This window comes from Lactuca serriola, chromosome 7 (assembly GCF_051521515.1).
Source record: "Lactuca serriola cultivar US96UC23 chromosome 7, Lser_US96UC23_V15, whole genome shotgun sequence".
Lineage (NCBI taxonomy): Eukaryota > Viridiplantae > Streptophyta > Magnoliopsida > Asterales > Asteraceae > Lactuca > Lactuca serriola.
Window position 1 is genome coordinate 90,672,369 of NC_136414.1, and position 18,145 is coordinate 90,690,513.

Here is an 18,145-nt window from a genome sequence, read left to right on the forward strand (position 1 = left end):
TCATATCTTGATTATACTAAGTCTCAAGCACTCCTATAGACCCAAAACTTCATTATAAAATAGCAAAACGAGGCTAACTTTGATAAAAATGAAGAATGTATAAGTGAGAAATTTCGGGTTGTCACACGTTTTGCTCTATGTTGTCGTGTACATTAAGGATTCCAGTTTCCAACACATATAAATATAACTAAAAATGGATGTTTTCATGGATCAAACCAAAGGAAAAGGCTAGTTAAGGTCACATATTAACTAAACAAAGGATGAATCACTCACTAGTTTGAAGATTGGAGTGAAACTTTGGATGATACTTGAGAGAAAACGTGATCTAGCCTTGAAGGAGTGAAAAAGTGTTCAAAAATGATAAGTGTAGTATTTAAATGGGAGAGTGTGCGTCTGGGATTGGGTGTGCGGCCGCACACACCTTGCTTGGTGTGTTTGGCCCGATTTTGTGATGCTACACACTTACTAACCCATTCTACGTCTCATATCTTGATTATACTAAGTCTCAAGCACTCCTATAGACCCAAAACTTCATTATAAAATAGCAAAACGAGGCTAACTTTGATAAAAATGAAGAATGTATAAGTGAGAAATTTCGGGGTGTCACACGTTTTGCTCTATGTTGTTGTGTACATTAAGGATTCTAGTTTCCAAGACGTGGCAAGTCTTTTACCACGCCGTGACGATGTTGAAACCTATAAATTAAGCCAAAAATTAACCCTAAAGATATATCTTAAACTTAGTTCAGTTTCTATGAATATAAATCTTAGAGCTGGGATTTTGAGAGTCTAAAATGCAACCTAGAGGGCCATTAAGCTGAAATGAAACAAAGTATTTGAAGGATTCGATAGCAGATACATGTCGGGTATCATTTAGTTTGCTTTCCTAATCAGGATTAGCGTTCCAATTGTGTTCGTACTGCTTTTACAATATGAATTTAGGTCTTAAAACCTTTTGATTTGTGCTTTAAATAGATTATTAATGAGATTACGGATCAAAATTTTATTTCGATTGTTTATTCTTAGTTCACTTATCGTGTCATGTTTGATTGAAGATCCATATGTCTTAAATATTAGTACTTTATTACCTATTGTCGAGTCAATGTGATTAGAAGATCAAGCTAATTATGTTTACTTAAATCATAGTTGTTTTATTATTGTAAAAGAATTATGACTAGTGTTGGATCAAAACCTATGGTTCGGTTAATAAATTTAACAACCTTAATGTTTGCATATTTTAGATGACCAATCTTAGCATGATTTATTTCTAATTACCTTTAGGGTTAGTAAAAATCAATATATTCAAGGAATAAGTTTCTATTTCTATATTAATGAGATAATATAATTGATGAAATGGTTTATGTAACATTTTTAGTTTCAGTAGGCAGCAAACGACAGTTGATTTGGGATACGAGAGGCGTATAAAAATAAAATTCAAACAAAGGGCCCAACCGGGTTCGAACCGATGACCTCTTGATATGCAGTCAAATGCTCTACCACTGAGTTATGGACCCTTTTTGATGGTTATTGAAGCATTGATTTATATTAATATTCAACATTCGAATAGAAAAACAATACTTAAAGGTGTTGATAGATCAAGCTGGGGCGCATTGAAAATGATTTTTATAAAAAAAATATTACTTATTTGGCATGTTACTAACCTACATAAAAATTTGTGACAAACCTTAAAAGAAATTACCATCTAAAAACCATTGAATTCAACTCGGTTATGTTAAATTTTTTCTCATTATGATGGTGTTTCTACAATTAATTAGTTAGTTGACCGTATCTTCTAATTATGGTTGATAATTAACGAGTAGAGAAATATCACATATTATAGGTAGAGTAATGTTTGTTTGATAGAAATGAGATAACACAAAGGATAAAGACATATAAATCGTCTCATAGTATCGTGAAAACAAGTTGATGTAACAAGTGTTGGGAAATATTGTGATATGTATTGTTGTAACAATCTAACAATATTTAACTTGAAATTATGTCCCTACATTGCTTGATGTGTCAGATAAGTTTTTGGTGTCCTATAAGCGTGCTTCATATGGATTGTCATGTGTTGGGGGAAGGGTGGAGAATAGGTGGGATAATTGGGTTCCTATCAACTAAAACATTCTCTTATGGTGTATCAGACTAGGGAGCATTCTGACAGAGGAAAGATTGTCGACTAATGATATGGTCATGTTTAGCTATATATTTTAGGTCATTATCTTAATATATTTGAAGAAAAATGTTATATTTTAGGATATATGATACTTAATATACCTTGAAATTTTAAACTATAGTTAAAAGCAGAACTAGGATGCAAAATGAGGAGAATGGAGCTGAAAAGGAGAAAAGACGGCAAACAGTAGACAAGCAATACTTGCTAAATTATAATTGGGCTGATAGACCTCTCTCTAGTGTTTTGGATATATTTAATGACTCTTAACTTCTATTAAGGAGATTCAAGATGCTTTGAAAACAAGAAAAAATTTCAATCGACTTTCATGTTCATGCCAAAATACAAATTCTAGTTCCCACGTCGTGGCAAAGGCATTACCATGATGTGGTGGATCAAAAAATTGCAAAAAAGCCCGTTTCGCTCTATGTTGTCGTGTACATTAAGGATTCTAGTATCCAAGACGTGGCAAGTCTTTTACCACGCCGTGGCAATGCTGAAACCTATAAATTAAGCCAAAAATTAACCTTAAAGATATATCTTAAACCTAGTTAAGTTTTTATGAATATAAATCTCAGATTTATGATTTTGAGAGTCTAAAAGGCAACCAGAGGGCCATTAAGATGAAATGGAGCAAAGCATTTGAAGGATTCGATAGCAGATTCATGTTGGGTATCATTTAGTTTGCTTTCCTAATCATGATTAGCGTTCAAATTGTGTTCGTACTGCTTTTACTTTATGAATTTAGGTCTGAAAACCTTTTGATTTGTGTTTTAAATAGATTATTAATGAGATTATGGATCAAAATTTTATTTCGATTGTTTATTCTTAGTTCATTTATTGTGTCATGTTTGATTGAAGATCTATATGTCATAAATATCAATACTTTACTACCTATTGTTGAGTTAATGTGATTAGAAGATCAAGCTAATTATGTTTTCTTAAATCATAGTTCTTATATTATTGTAAAATAATTATGACTAGTGCTGAATCAAAACCTATGGTTCGGTTAATAAAGTTAACAACTTTAATGTGTGCATGATTTAATTCTAATTACCTTTAGGATTAGTAAAAATCAATAAATTAAAGGAATATGTTTCTATTTCTATATTAATGAGATAATATAAGTTCTGAAATGGATTATGTAATATTTTTAGTTTCGTTAAGTAGTAAACGACGGTTGATTTGGGATATGTGAGACGTATAATAATAAAATTCAAACAAAGGGCCAACCGGGTTCGAACCGGTGACCTCTTGATCTGCAGTGAAATACTCCACCACTAAGCTATGGAACCATTTTGATGGTTATTTGAAGCATTGATTTGTATTAATATTCAACATTTGAAAAGAAAAAGAAGACTTAAAGGTGTTGATAGATCAAGCTGGGGCGCTTTGAAAATGATTTTCATAAAAAAAAAATATTACTTATTTGGCATGTTACTAACCTACATAAAAATTTGTGACAAACCTTAAAAGAAATAACCAGCTAAAAACCGTTGAATTCAACACAGTTATGTTAAATTTTTTTCCCATTATGATGGTGTTTCCACAACTATTTATTTAGTTGACTATATCTTGTGATTATGGTTGATGACTAACGAGTAGAGAAATATCACATATTATAGGTAGATTTATGTTTGTTTGATAGAAATGACAAATCTGAAAGGATAAAGACATATAAATAGTCTCGAAGTATTGTGAAAACAAGTTGATGTAACAAGTCTTAGGAAATATTGTGATATGTACTGTTGTAAAAATCTAACAATATTTAACTTGAAATTATGTCCCTACATTGCTTGATGTATCAGATAAGTTTTTGGTGTCCTATAGGCATGCTTCATATGGATTGTCATATGTTGCGGGAAGGGTGGAGAATAGGTGGGATAATTGGATTCCGATCAAGCTAAACTTTTTCTTATGGTGTATCAGACTAGGGACAGAGGAAAGATTGTCGACTAATGGTATGGTCATGTTTAACTATATATTTTAGGTCGTCATCTTAATATATTTGAATTAAAATGTTATATTTTAAGATATATGACAATTAATATGCCTTGAAATTTTAAACTATAGTTAATAGCTGAACTAGGATGCAAAATAAGGAGTATGGAGCTGAAAAGGAGAAAAGACGGCAAAATCAAACAAGCAATACTTGGTAAATTATAATTGGGCTGATAGACATCTCTCCAGTGCTTTGGATATATTTAATGACTCTTAACTTATATTAAGGAGATTCGTGATGCTTTGAAAACAAGAAAAAATTTCAATCGACTTTCATGTTCATGCCAAAATACGAATTCTAGTTCCCACGTCGTGGCAAATGCATTACCATGATGTGGTGGATCAAAAAATTGTGAAAAAGCCCGTTTCGCTCTATGTTGTCGTGTACATTAAGGATTCCAGTTTCCAAGACGTGGCAAGTCTTTTACCACGCCGTGGCGATGCTGAAACCTATAAATTAAGCCAAAAATTAACCCTAAAGAAATATCGTAAACTTCGTTCAGTTTCTATGAATATAAATCTCAGAGCTGGGATTTTGAGAGTCTAAAAGGCAATCAGAAGGTCATTAATCTGAAATGGAACAAAGGATTTGAAAGATTCGATAGCAGATACATGTCGGGTATGATTTAGTTTGCTTTCCTAATCATGATTAGCATTCCAATTGTGTTCGTACAACTTTTACTTTATGAATTTAGGTATTAAAACCTTTTTATTAGTGTTTTAAATAGATTATTCATGAGGTTATGGATAAAAACTTTATTTTGATTGTTTATTCTTAGTTCATTTCTCGTGTTAGGTTTGATTGAAGATCCAGATATCTTAAATATCAGTACTTTATTACCTCTTGTTGAGTCAATGTGATTAGAAGATCAAGCTAATTATGTTTTCTTAAATCATAGTTGTTTTATTATTGTAAAATAATTGTGACTAGTGTTGGATCAAAACCTATGGTTCGTTTAATAAAAGTTAACAACTTTAATGTGTGCATATTTTAGATGACCAATCTTAACATGATTTAATTCTAATTACCTTTAGGATTAGTAAAAATCAATAAATTAAAGGAATATGTTTCTATTTCTATATTAATGAGATAATATAAGTTCTGAAATGGTTTATGTAACATTTTTAGTTTCGGTAGGCAGCAAATGACGGTTGCTTTGGGATATGAGAGGCGTATAAAAATAAAATTCAAACAAAGGGCCCAACCGGGTTCGAACCGATGACCTCTTGATCTGCAGTCAAATGCTCTACCACTGAGCTATGGACCCATTTTGATGGTTATTTAAAGCATTGATTTATATTAATATTCAACATTCAAAAAGAAAAAGAAGACTTAAAGCATTGATAGATCAAGTCGGGGCGCTTTGAAAATGATTTTTATAAAAAAAAAATATTACTTATTTGGCATGTTACTAACCTACATAAAAATTTGTGACAAACCTTAAAAGAAATGACCATCTAAAAACCATTGAATTCAACTCGGTTATGTTAAATTTTTTCTCATTATGATGGTGTTTCTACAATTAATTAGTTAGTTGACCGTATCTTCTAATTATGGTTGATAAGTAATGAGTAGAGAAATATCACATATTATAGGTTGATTTATGTTTGTTTGATAGAAATGACATAACTGAAAGGATAAAGTCATATAAATCGTCTCGAAGTATTGGGAAAAGAAGTTAATGTAACAAGTCTTGGGAAATATTGTGATATGTACTGTTGTAACAATCTAACAATATTTAACTTGAAATTATGTCCCTACATTGCTTGATGTGTCAGATAAGTTTTTGGTGTCCTATAGGTGTACTTCATATGGATTGTCATATGTTGGGGGTGGGTGGAGAATAGGTAGGATAATTGGGTTCCTATCAAGTTAAACATTTTCTTATGGTGTATCAGACTAGGGACAGAGGAAAGATTGTCGACTAATGATATGGTCTGTTTAACTATATATTTTAGGTCATTATGTTAATATATTTAAATAAAAATGTTATATTTTAAGATATATGATACTTAATATGCCTTGAAATTTTAAACTATAGTTAATAGCTGAACTAGGATGCAAAATGAGGAGAATGGAGCTGAAAAGGGGAAAAGACGTCAAAAGCAAACAAGCAATACTTGCTAAATTATAATTGGGCTGATAGACATCTCTCCAGTGTTCTGGATATATTTAATGAATCGTAACTTCTGTTAAGGAGATTCATGATGCTTTGAAAACAAGAAAAAATTTCAATCGACTTTCATGTTCATGCCAAAATACGAATTCTAGTTCCCACGTCGTGGAAAAGGCATTACTATGATGTGGTAGATCAAAAAATTGCGAAAAAGCCCATTTCGCTCTATGTTGTCGTGTACATTAAGGATTCCAGTTTCCAAGACGTGGCAAGTGTTTTACCACGCCGTGGCGATGCTGAAACCTATAAATTAAGCCAAAAATTAACCCAAAAGATATATCTTAAACTTAGTTTAGTTTCTATGAATATAAATCTTTGGGAATTTGAGAGTCTAAAAGTCAACCGGAGGGCCATTAAGCTGAAATGGAATTTGAAGGATTCGACAGCATATTCATGTTGGGTATCATTTAGTTTGCTTTCCTAATCAAGATTAGCGTTCCAATTGTGTTCGTACTGCTTTTACATTATGAATTTAGGTCTTAAAACCTTTTGATTTGTGTTTTAAATAGATTATTAAGGAGATTATGGATCAAAATTTTATTTCGATTGTTTATTCTTAGTTCATTTATCGTATCATGTTTGATTAAAGATCCATATGTCTTAAATATCAGTACTTTATTACCTATTGTTGAGTCAATGTGATTAGAAGATGAAGCTAATTATGTTTTCTTAAATCATAGTTGTTTTATTATTGTAAATAATTATGACTAGTGTTGGATCAAAACCTATAGTTCGGTTAATAAAGTTAACAACCTTAATGTGTGCATATTTTAGATGACCAATCTTAGCATGATTTAATTCTAATTACCTATAGGATTACGAAAAATCAATAAATTAAAGGAATATGTTTCTATTTCTATATTAGTGAGATAATATAAGTTCTGAAATGGTTTATGTAACATTTTTAGTTTCGGTAGGCAGCAAATGACGGTTGATTTGGGATATGAGAGGCGTATAAAAATAAAATTCAAATAAAGGGCCCAACCGGGTTCGAACCGGTGACCTCTTGATCTGCAGTCAAATGCTCTACCACTGAGCTATGGACCATTTTTTATGGTTATTTGAAGCAGTGATTTATATTGATATTCAACATACGAAAAGAAAAAGAAGACTTAAAGGTGTTAACAGATCAAGCTGCGGTGCATTGAAAATGATTTTTATAAAAAAATATTACTTATTTGGCATGTTACTAACCTACATAAAACTTTGTGAAAAACCTTAAAAGAAATGACCTTCTAAAAACCATTGCATTTAACTCGGTTATGTTAAATTTTTTCCCATTATGATGGTGTTCTGCAACTGTTTAGTTAGTTGACCATATCTTGTGATTATGCTTGATAACTAACGAGTAGAGAAATATCTCATATTAGATGTAGAGTTATGTTTGTTCGATAGAAATGAAATAACTGAAAGGATAAAGACATATAAATCGTCTCTAAGTATCGTGAAAACAAGCTGATGTAACAAGTCTTGGGAAATATTTTGATATGTATTGTTGTAAAAATCTAACAATATTTAACTTGAAATTATGTCCCTACATTGCTTGATGTCTCAGATAAGTTTTTGGTGTTCTATAGGCGTGCTTCATATGGATTTTCATATGTTGGGGGAAGGGTGGAGAATAGGTGGGATAATTGGGTTCCTATCAAGTTAAAAATTCTTTTATGGTGTATCAGACTACGGAGCCTTTTGACAGAGGAAAGATTGTCGACTAATGATATGGTCATGTTTAACTATATATTTTAGGTCATTATCTTAATATATTTGAAGAAAAATGTTATATTTTAAGATATATGATACTTAATATACCTTGAAATTTTAAACTATAGTTAAAAGCAGAACTAGGATGCAAAATGAGGAGAATGGAGCTGAAAAGGAGAAAAGACGGCAAAAACAGACAAACAATACTTGCTAAATTATAATTAGGCTGATAGACCTCTCTCCAGTGTTTTGGATATATTTAATGACCCTTATTAAGGATATTCAAGATGCTCTGAAAACAAGAAAAAATTTCAATCGACTTTCATGTTCATGCCAAAAAACGAATTCTAGTTCCCACGTCGTGGCAAAGGCATTACCACGATGTGGTGGATCAAGAAATTGCGAAAAAGCCCGTTTCGCTTTATGTTGTCGTGTACATTAAGGATTCTAGTATCCAAGACGTGGCAAGTCTTTTACCACGCGGTGGGGATGCTGAAACCTATTAAATAAACCAAAAATTAACCCTAAAGATATATCTTAAACCTAGTTAAGTTTCTATGAATATAAATCTCAGAGTTGGGATTTTGAGAGTCTAAAAGGCAACCAGAGGGCCATTAAGATGAAATGGAACAAAGGATTTGAAGGATTCGATAGCGGAATCATGTTGGGTATCATTTAGTTTGCTTTCCTAATCACGATTAGCGTTCCAATTGTGTTCGTACTGCTTCTACTTTATGAATTTAGGTCTGAAAACCTTTTGATTTGTGTTTTAAATAGATTATTAATGAGATTATGGATCAAAATTTTATTTCGATTGTTTATTCTTAGTTCATTTATCATGTCATGTTCGATTGAAGATCTATATGTCTTAAATATCAGTACTTTACTACCTATTGTTGGGTTAATGTGATTAGAAGGTCAAGCTAATTATGTTTTCTTAAATCATAGTTCTTTTATTATTGTAAAATAATTATTACTAGTGTTGGATCAAAACCTATGGTTCGCTTAATAAAGTTAACAACTTTAATGTGTGCATGATTTAATTCTAATTACTTTTAGGATTAGTAAAAATCAATAAATTAAAGGTATATGTTTCTGTTTCTATATTAATGAGATAATATAAGTTCTGAAATGGATTATGTAACATTTTTTTATTATCAGTAAGCAGTAAATGACGGTTGGTTTGGGATATGAGAAAAGTATAATAATAAAATTCAAACAAAGGCCCAACTGGGTTCGAACCAGTGACCTCTTGATCTGAAGTCAATTGCTCTGCCACTGAGCTATGGAATCATTTTGATGGTTATTTGAAGCATTGATTTATATTAATATTCAACATTCAAAAAGAAAGAGAAGACTTAAAGTTATTGATAGATCAAGCTGGGGCGCTTTGAAAATGTTTTTATAAAAAAAATATTACTTATTTGGCATGTTACTAACCTACTTAAAAATTTGTGACAAACCTTAAAAGAAATGACCTTCTAAAAACCATTGAATTCAACTCAGTTATGTTAAATTTCTTCCCATTATGATGGTGTTTCTACAACTATTTAGTTAGTTGACCATATCTTAAGATTCTGGTTGACAACTAACGAGTATAGAAATATCACATATTACAGGTAGAGTTATGTTTGTTTGATAGAAATGACATAACGGAAAGGATAAAGACATATACATCATCTTTTAGTATCGTGAAAACAAGTTGATGTAATAAGTGTTGGGAAATATTGTGATATGTATTGTTGTAACAATCTAACAATATTTAACTTGAAATTATGTCCCTACATTGCTTGATGTGTCAGATAAGTTTTTGGTGTCCTATAAGCGTGCTTCATATGGATTGTCATGTGTTGGGGGAAGGGTGGAGAATAGGTGGGATAATTGGGTTCCTATCAACTAAAACATTCTCTTATGGTGTATCAGACTAGGGAGCATTCTGACAGAGGAAAGATTGTCGACTAATGATATGGTCATGTTTAGCTATATATTTTAGGTCATTATCTTAATATATTTGAAGAAAAATGTTATATTTTAGGATATATGATACTTAATATACCTTGAAATTTTAAACTATAGTTAAAAGCAGAACTATGATGCAAAATGAGGAGAATGGAGCTGAAAAGGAGAAAAGACGGTAAAAGCAGACAAGCAATACTTGTTAAATTATAATTGGGCTGATAGACCTCTCTCCAGTGTTTTGGATATATTTAATGACTCTTAACTTCTATTAAGGAGATTCAAGATGCTTTGAAAACAAGAAAAAATTTCAATCGACTTTCATGTTCATGCCAAAATACGAATTCTAGTTCCCACGTCGTGGCAAAGGCATTACCATGATGTGGTGGATCAAAAAATTGAAAAAAATCCCGTTCTGCTCTATGTTGTCGTGTACATTAAGGATTTCGGTTTCCAAGACGTGGCAAGTCTTTTACCACGCCGTGGCAATGCTGAAACCTATAAATTAAGTCAAAAATTAACCTAAATATATATTTTAAACTTAGTTCAGTTTCAATGAATATAAATCACAGAGCTGGGATTTTGAGAGTCTAAAAGGCAACCAGAGGGCCATTAAGCTGAAATGGAACAAAGGATATGAAGGATTCGAGCCAAAACATGATTTCAAATGGATGAAATCAAAGAATGTAACTAGTTTAAGAAGATTAACAACAAATCAAAGGAAGAACACTTACATTCTTGAAGATCTAAGCTGAAAATCGGATGATAGTTGAGAGAGAGAAATCGAGTTCTAGGCTTGGGAGTGTGAAAAGGGATTAAAGGAGGCTGAGATCTACACTTATACACGTGAGTATGCTGCCAGGAGGGAGGTGTGTGGCCGTACACTCCTTATGTTGGAGTGTAAGGCTCGATTTTGGTGCTAGGAGTTTACGCGATCCATTTCTATGCTCAATGCTCGAATGTATGGAGTTTTGAACCTTTAAACGGACTCTAAAAAAGGCTAAATGGTAGCAAAAATGAGTCTGACCCTCAGTTAAGTTGACTGGTTGTGCTTTACAAGGCAAATATTTTCAGTTTGTCACATCATCCCCCCGTTAGATGGAATTTCGTCCCGAAATTAGCTTTCTTAGTCGTACTACTGGGGTTGCGTTCCTCTGATTTGCAGAATACCCACTCATAGACCTGACAATTTTTGCCCCAGTGTTCATCATAGGATTTCATACTCGACCCATCTATCATTACCTCGTGTATACAAGTCGTATATGATTAGGATTAGTAAGACGGTCAGATGTGCGACTCCGCTCCAAGTCCACAACCAAACAAGGAATAGGAGATAAAGCGGAAACACACATACTAGATCTGCGTAATATGTAGGCGTTTTTTAGCCTATGGAGTATGTATTTATATGTAGGATTTCAAGGGTCATGGGTATAACCCAAATCCAAAGGAAAAGGCTAGTTAAGGTGTAGGCGTTTTTTCGCCTATGGAGTATGTATTTATATGTAGGATTTCAAGGGTCATGGGTATAACCCAAATCCATACCCATGGTTTCTATGATTCATAGTTCATGTGGCCTAACTCTTTATGCGTCCATACATAAACTTGGTCCAACATGGATCATAAGCCCAACACATATAAATATAACTAATTACCATAATTAGTCCCCATAGATTTAATTAGTCTCTTTTGATCACTAAATTAATTCCAAATTAATTCTTGATCAATACTAATTAAAATATATGATTTCATATTAATATATTAGAACTTATAATATATTAATAAATCATATATAACATTTTCTCAAGAGTCCATCCTAACAAATTGTCCTGGTGTTATGCAACCCAAATGGACCATGCTACTCTCGGGTCGAGTACATACCAATAATAGTTATGGGCTTAGACATCTAATCCAACAAAGAGTTGTAACACCTTTTTCCGAATCGATTCCTAATTCGAGGCAGTGGCCCAAGGAGAGGTCATCATGAGTATTAGGGCCCTTAAAAAGGTAAGATTTAGGCCCATTTATATGTAGGTAATGTAGATATGTGACCCAATAGGTCGGTTTGCACTTTGGAGTCAAAGGGTAAAATGGGAATGTAGTGTTTCAGACTTCTTTTATGAATTATGGATTTTAGTTCGATGTGTTTTAAGTAAAAAAATAATTAGATAGGCTTGTAGAGCTCCTCAATACCTTTCCGTGGACATAAAGAACGTCGAAAATGAAGTTAGAACAAAGAAGTTATGACTATTTCAACTTTGGGTAGTTTTGGGCCAAGCTGAGTACGCTGAGCGTACAAAAAGGTGTACGTTGGGCGTACTAATGGAATCTTGAGTACACTGGGCGTACCAAGAGTATGTTGGGCATACGCAATCAATGCCCAAACCCTATTTTCGTGGTTTAAGCCCTATTTAAGTTCCTTAACTCCCCAAACCTACTCCATTCTCAGCATCCACCCCTCCAACACCGCTTTCATGAAACTCTAACCATAGATGAGCCTTTTGAGCTAAAAGAAGGTGATTTTGAGTGGTTTGGAGTATGCATTGTGCACCTCGGAGAATAAGGAACTTCTTGTAGAAGTGTTGGTTGCATTGGAGCTTGTAGATCTAGACTTTTTTCACCTTGATCTATCTTCTAGTGGTATAAAGTTAGAATTTTGATGATGCATTTATTAGATCTAGCTAGTTTTGGATGTTATAAGCTTTTGGTCATTTTAGTGCATAAAGTTTAGATCTTGAAAGTTTGTGACCTTGTTATGGATAAATTTGGAAACTTTATCCATCTAAACATCATTGTGATTCAGATCTGAAGGTTGGAGACATAGACTTAATGGATTAAGTTGAAAAAGATGCACTTTTGGTCCCATTTGAAGCTTAAAGGCTAGATCTTGGTGGTTTGGACCATTCTAATGGATAAAGTTGGAAACTTTATCCGTTATGGAGCTTTTAGGATCCAATAAAATGTAATCTTGATCCTTCTATACCTTCCATGAGAGTGTCATGATATCTTAATGGATTAATAAGTTAAGGTTTTAGCTTTTGGACCTTTTCTAGATATGGAAAGTCATAAAGGTGGAAACTTTATGACTTAGAATGATGTTGTGGGACTAGATATGAGTGTTGGATGAAAGGACTTAAGAGATTAAACACTTAATGGAAAAGTGCCATTTGGTTGGGTACGTCGGGCGTACCTTCGAGTACGTTGTGCATACTCATATGGGGTCCAGATTTTGATTGGTAAGTACGACATGCGTACGAGCTGAGTACAATGGGCGTACTCAGCCTGAAGTTTGACTTGTTGACTTTGACTTCCATTGACTGTTAACTTTTGACCAAGTTTGACATTGGGCCAAACTTGCGGGTTTTGGCGTATTAACTAAGATTTTATCTAGTTCTGGTATTGATAGTTCGGGAAGCTGGTGAGGCAAGCAGCTAAAGATTTCTTCCGAGGAGCTTCTGCATTCGAGGTGAGTCTCCTCACCATACCATTTGGTAGCAAAATCTTTTTTTAAACCTTTTTAGCCCATAAGCATACTTCATTAATGATCAATGGGTCGTCACCAATATTGTGCCCTTCCAGATTTCGAGATATGCATATTGGACCTCATCCACTATGTTACCCATGACCTCTTTTAGTCTATTTGTAAGGATTTTAAAGACAATTTTATAAACACACTCATTGAGATTTATTGCTCGATGGTCACCAAGAGTGATGGGATCCTTACACTTAGGAACTAGAGTGATGATGGAGGAACTACTCCCTCTTACAAAATTGCCAACCTCCTCGAAATGTCTAACAAAGTTCAAAACATCTCTTGATATTAAGTTTCAGACGTAACTTTAATAAATTTGAAAGTAAATCCATCTGGTTTGAGGGCCCACTTGTTACCGTACAACTAAACAGCGTATTTGACTTCATCATCAGAGAAAGGGGCTTCAAGGCCAATGGTCTCCATCATGGAAATCGAACGGAAACAAGGACCGATCAACTTTGGTCTAGAAATTCTGGAATGTTGAAATTTGTCACGAAACAACTTGTGTGCTTTTATTTTTAATTCACTTAGAGGTCCAACGACCATTTATCATCTTCCTATTTTTACAGTTAATGTGCCCATGAAAGAATTTGTTTTCGTTACCATCAACCATCCAACGAATCCTGGATTTCGTCCCCATAAACACCATTTATTAAGTTACATAATTTTTTGAACTCCCTTGCCATGATCTAATATCTGAAAATAAAGATTTAAAATTTGTTAGTGTTGTGCATTTATTTCTTTTTAAAAGCCGATAAACCATATATCACATTTATAAAAACGACGTGCTGCACTTTTTTGTTTATATATATATTTTTTGTTTCGACAAGATCAATGGAAAACAACATACATGGTACCCACAAGATATCTTAATATAGCCCACTGGTTAACACACAACTTGCGGTCTCCCGTATTTTCAGTTTACCCCTCCAACTTCACTCCAGTTACAAATTTACTTTTTGTAAATATACAAGAAAAGTCCCCCTACTTATTTAAGCTACAACAAGGCGTTGTTTTACCATTGTTTGTATTGTTATCTCCATTTCCAATCCAAAATTCATAATTCTAAAAATTTACATGACTAAAACTATATCTAGCGATGCATAGTCATAATTTCTGAAAATTTATATGATTATGAAACTATATCTATCGATATATAGAACTAAATGTATCCATAATGATTGATTTAATGAAATCTTTCAGTAACTTGTAATGACTATTTACTATTCAAAATATTAAACTCAACCTTAGTAAGATGTTAAATTCAATATGTTGGGTTTTTAATGCTCATTGAACTACTAAACGAAGAAAAAACTCGCTAAACTTTTAAATATCATTGAACTAAAATTCATAAAATTCGATATATTTTAATATATGAAAATAAAACTTTTATATAAAAATTCATTAAATCTAATAAATTCGATACATTATGGCATGTGGACGACCTAAACGTCAAATTTATATTTGATTTTGGCATTATAGAAAATATTAAAATATTCTAAGTTAAAGTAGGCTTATTGAAAATAACAAAACGACAAGGATCGGAATGCAAATATGCCTCTTTACTCCCTATACCAAGGGCAACCGTCAACCGGCCAGATCGAATACAAGACCGCATCTGACTAAACCGTCCTCGGAAATTCAACCGACACGTGTGCATCGCAAGTGGATTAGCACGTTACCAATCCGAGTGCCCCAGACATGTTAACTGACACGTGTCGATATGCACCTGATCCGGAAAATCCAGGTCCTGAGAATCCATTGACGCCTCCTTCCCCTACCCACTATCTCCTCCGCTATTTTCTGTTATAATATATTCCTCATCTCAATCCAATCTAATCCATTTCGCTAATCTTTTTCTCTCTCCTTTCTTCACTACTCAGTTAGATCTTTCTATGCATCCTTTTCCGATGATCCCCGTCAGAATCTCAAACATCGGAGCTCCGATCAACCACCACAACCACCGGATATGTTCAATCCATTTCTGGTAACTCACGTCCGCTCGCAAATCTGTCTTCGCAAACGGAAAAAAAAGTTATTGATAGTAGATCCAATCAACCCACATAGATATATAATCAAACGGATAACTTTCATAGCATACTCCCAATTCTGGGATCCGGGTTCTTGTTCTTTGGTGTTGGTCAACGGCCTGGTTTGGGGTTTGATCTTATTAGTTCTAGTAGCTGAATATCTGATTTGATTGATTAAGAAGACTAGTAGCTTAGTTGATAGTAGAAATTACTGAATAGGATTTTTAGTGATATTGTAATCGGGATCGGACGAAGTGCGAGAAAGTGGCGAAGATGAGTTTGGGAGTGGCGGAGGATGATTCCAGGACGGAAATTCATCTCCCAGCTGACATTGATTGGGAAATGCTCGATAAATCCAAGTTTTTCTTCCTCGGCGCCGCCTTGTTTTCTGGCGTTTCCGGTACGTTGTACCCGACGGTGGTGTTGAAAACACGGCAGCAGGTGGTTGTGAAAGACACCCCTTGCTTCAAAATGGCGATCTCGATTCTCCGACACGATGGTTTGAGGGGTTTTTATAGAGGATTTGGAACGTCGTTAATGGGTACTATTCCGGCAAGAGCTCTTTACATGGGTGCGCTGGAAATGACAAAGAGCAGCGTTGGTTGTGCGACGGTGAAGATGGGTTTTACAGAGGCCAAAGCGGCGGCGATTGCAAATGCTGCGGCTGGAGTAACCGCAGCCATGGCTGCACAATTAGTTTGGACCCCAATCGATGTCGTGAGCCAGAGATTAATGGTTCAAGGTAGTAAATCTCTTAATACAACCGCCATGACTGGTTTCAAATACACCGGCGGCATTGATGCGTTCCGGAAAATCATCCATCACGACGGCGTTCGAGGGTTATACAGAGGATTTGGGATTTCGATCTTGACATACGCGCCGTCGAATGCAGTGTGGTGGGCGTCTTACTCCATGGCCCACCGCTCGATTTGGGATGGGATTGGTAATCATTTGAAAAGAGACGGAAACGGTGGTGGTGGAGGAGGGGTTGGGTTTACGCCGGATTCGAAGGCGGTAGTGGCGGTGCAGGCGGCGAGCGCCGCCGTGGCAAGTGGGGTTTCGGCGTTGGTTACGATGCCTTTGGATACAATTAAAACGAGACTTCAAGTTTTAGACGACGGATGTAATGGGAAGCCGGGAATAGGGCCGACGTTGAGGAAATTGATGACGGAAGGTGGATTGAGTGCGTGTTACAGAGGATTGGGGCCGAGATGGATTTCGATGTCGATGTCTGCAACTACAATGATTACCACCTATGAATTTCTCAAGAAATTGTCTACTAAAAATCAAGATTCTTGTGGTTCCCTTCAATGAAATTGACAACTTACTTTCTTAAGGATTAATGTTGTATCATCAAATTTATTATGATTTTTTTTTTATATTAAGAAAAGTATGTGATGGGAGAAGCATTCTTTCTTTATAGAGAAAAAAAAAAGTTAAAGTTTGGTAATAATAATGTTATATGATCCTTGTGAAGCAAAGTTGGTAACTAATATAGTGAAGTTAAGAAGTGTATATATGGGGCTCTAATTAATATCTTCAAGACTTCCCTCATGCTCAATATTCAAACATATCTCTTGTTTTTCCCTTTCCAAATTTACTATCAATTAGGGAAGAATCCCGCAAAAATGGGGTTGGATACACCAAAAGAATGGATAAAACAGGAAAATTTTATTAACTTACATTGAACTTATTATATTAAACTTGTTTTCTACTCCCAGATTAGAAGTATATATCATTCCAGTTTCCCTGTGAACTGCCTCGGCTCTGTGCTACAATTGCAACCAAATAGGAAAAGACAATGTTATTTTCTTTTCCACTACACAACACAAAAAAGAAAAAGAAAAATAGCTTCCATATGGTATGCATTCCTAGAAGAGAAGTGGAACATGCAATTATTTAAACAAAATTGAAAAATATAACCAATCATTTATGTTGGACTCTTCTTGAAACCAATTTATAGTCGTACCATGTTGTTATTAAAACATCAGTAAATACTGAAATTCAGAAAAAAAAAAAAAAAAAAAAAAAACCCACAAAACTAGAAGATGTTCTTACCTAAATACTGAAAATCAAAAATTGAGCGTCGAAGTAAAAAAATCGAGCACTGATTCATTAAAAGTAAATAGTCAAACTTACCTCTTAAGAAATAGAAGGTTAGTCACTCACTTAATTCTTAACAAAGTTCTTTAAGCCAATTTTCAACCTTAAACAATTATAAAAATGATCTTCATAAGTCAGTCTAAGTCATTGGAAAGAGAAATAGTCATACTCATACTCACAGAAAAAAGTGTTTTTAGGGCCGTTGGCCCACGGAATGTCTTCCCTAAACCATGGCTTAAAATACATTGCTAATAATAATAAAAAAAAACATCTCAATGATGGTCACTATTTCCCACTCGTGATGTGAGCAAGCAAGATGAAAATTGATTATGAAAACACCAATCTTTACTAAGAAAAGATTAAAAAAAATCAACAAAAAAGAAAGTACAATGTTATAATGGATTGTTTTTTTCACGGTATATTATATTATCAAAAGAAAACATACAAGTATCTATGTTACCAAAGAAAAACAATTC

General features: G+C 33.9%; 1 protein-coding gene and 3 non-coding genes across 4 annotated transcripts; 1 reads left to right on the forward strand and 3 right to left on the reverse strand.

The window, feature by feature from the left end:
• Window positions 1–1,441: 1,441 nt before the first annotated feature.
• TRNAC-GCA (transfer RNA cysteine (anticodon GCA)) lies at window positions 1,442–1,513 on the reverse strand. The gene has a single exon. It is a non-coding gene; the product is annotated as a tRNA-Cys (tRNA).
• Window positions 1,514–5,369: 3,856 nt separating this feature from the next.
• TRNAC-GCA (transfer RNA cysteine (anticodon GCA)) lies at window positions 5,370–5,441 on the reverse strand. The gene has a single exon. It is a non-coding gene; the product is annotated as a tRNA-Cys (tRNA).
• A 1,884-nt stretch (window positions 5,442–7,325) lies between these two features.
• TRNAC-GCA (transfer RNA cysteine (anticodon GCA)) lies at window positions 7,326–7,397 on the reverse strand. The gene has a single exon. It is a non-coding gene; the product is annotated as a tRNA-Cys (tRNA).
• Window positions 7,398–15,285: 7,888 nt separating this feature from the next.
• LOC145062011 (uncharacterized) lies at window positions 15,286–17,137 on the forward strand. The gene has a single exon (XM_079009622.1). It carries the CDS (start codon window positions 15,840–15,842, stop codon window positions 16,878–16,880), a length of 1,041 nt encoding a protein of 346 aa, XP_078865748.1. The 5' UTR covers window positions 15,286–15,839; the 3' UTR covers window positions 16,881–17,137.
• Window positions 17,138–18,145: the final 1,008 nt, after the last annotated feature.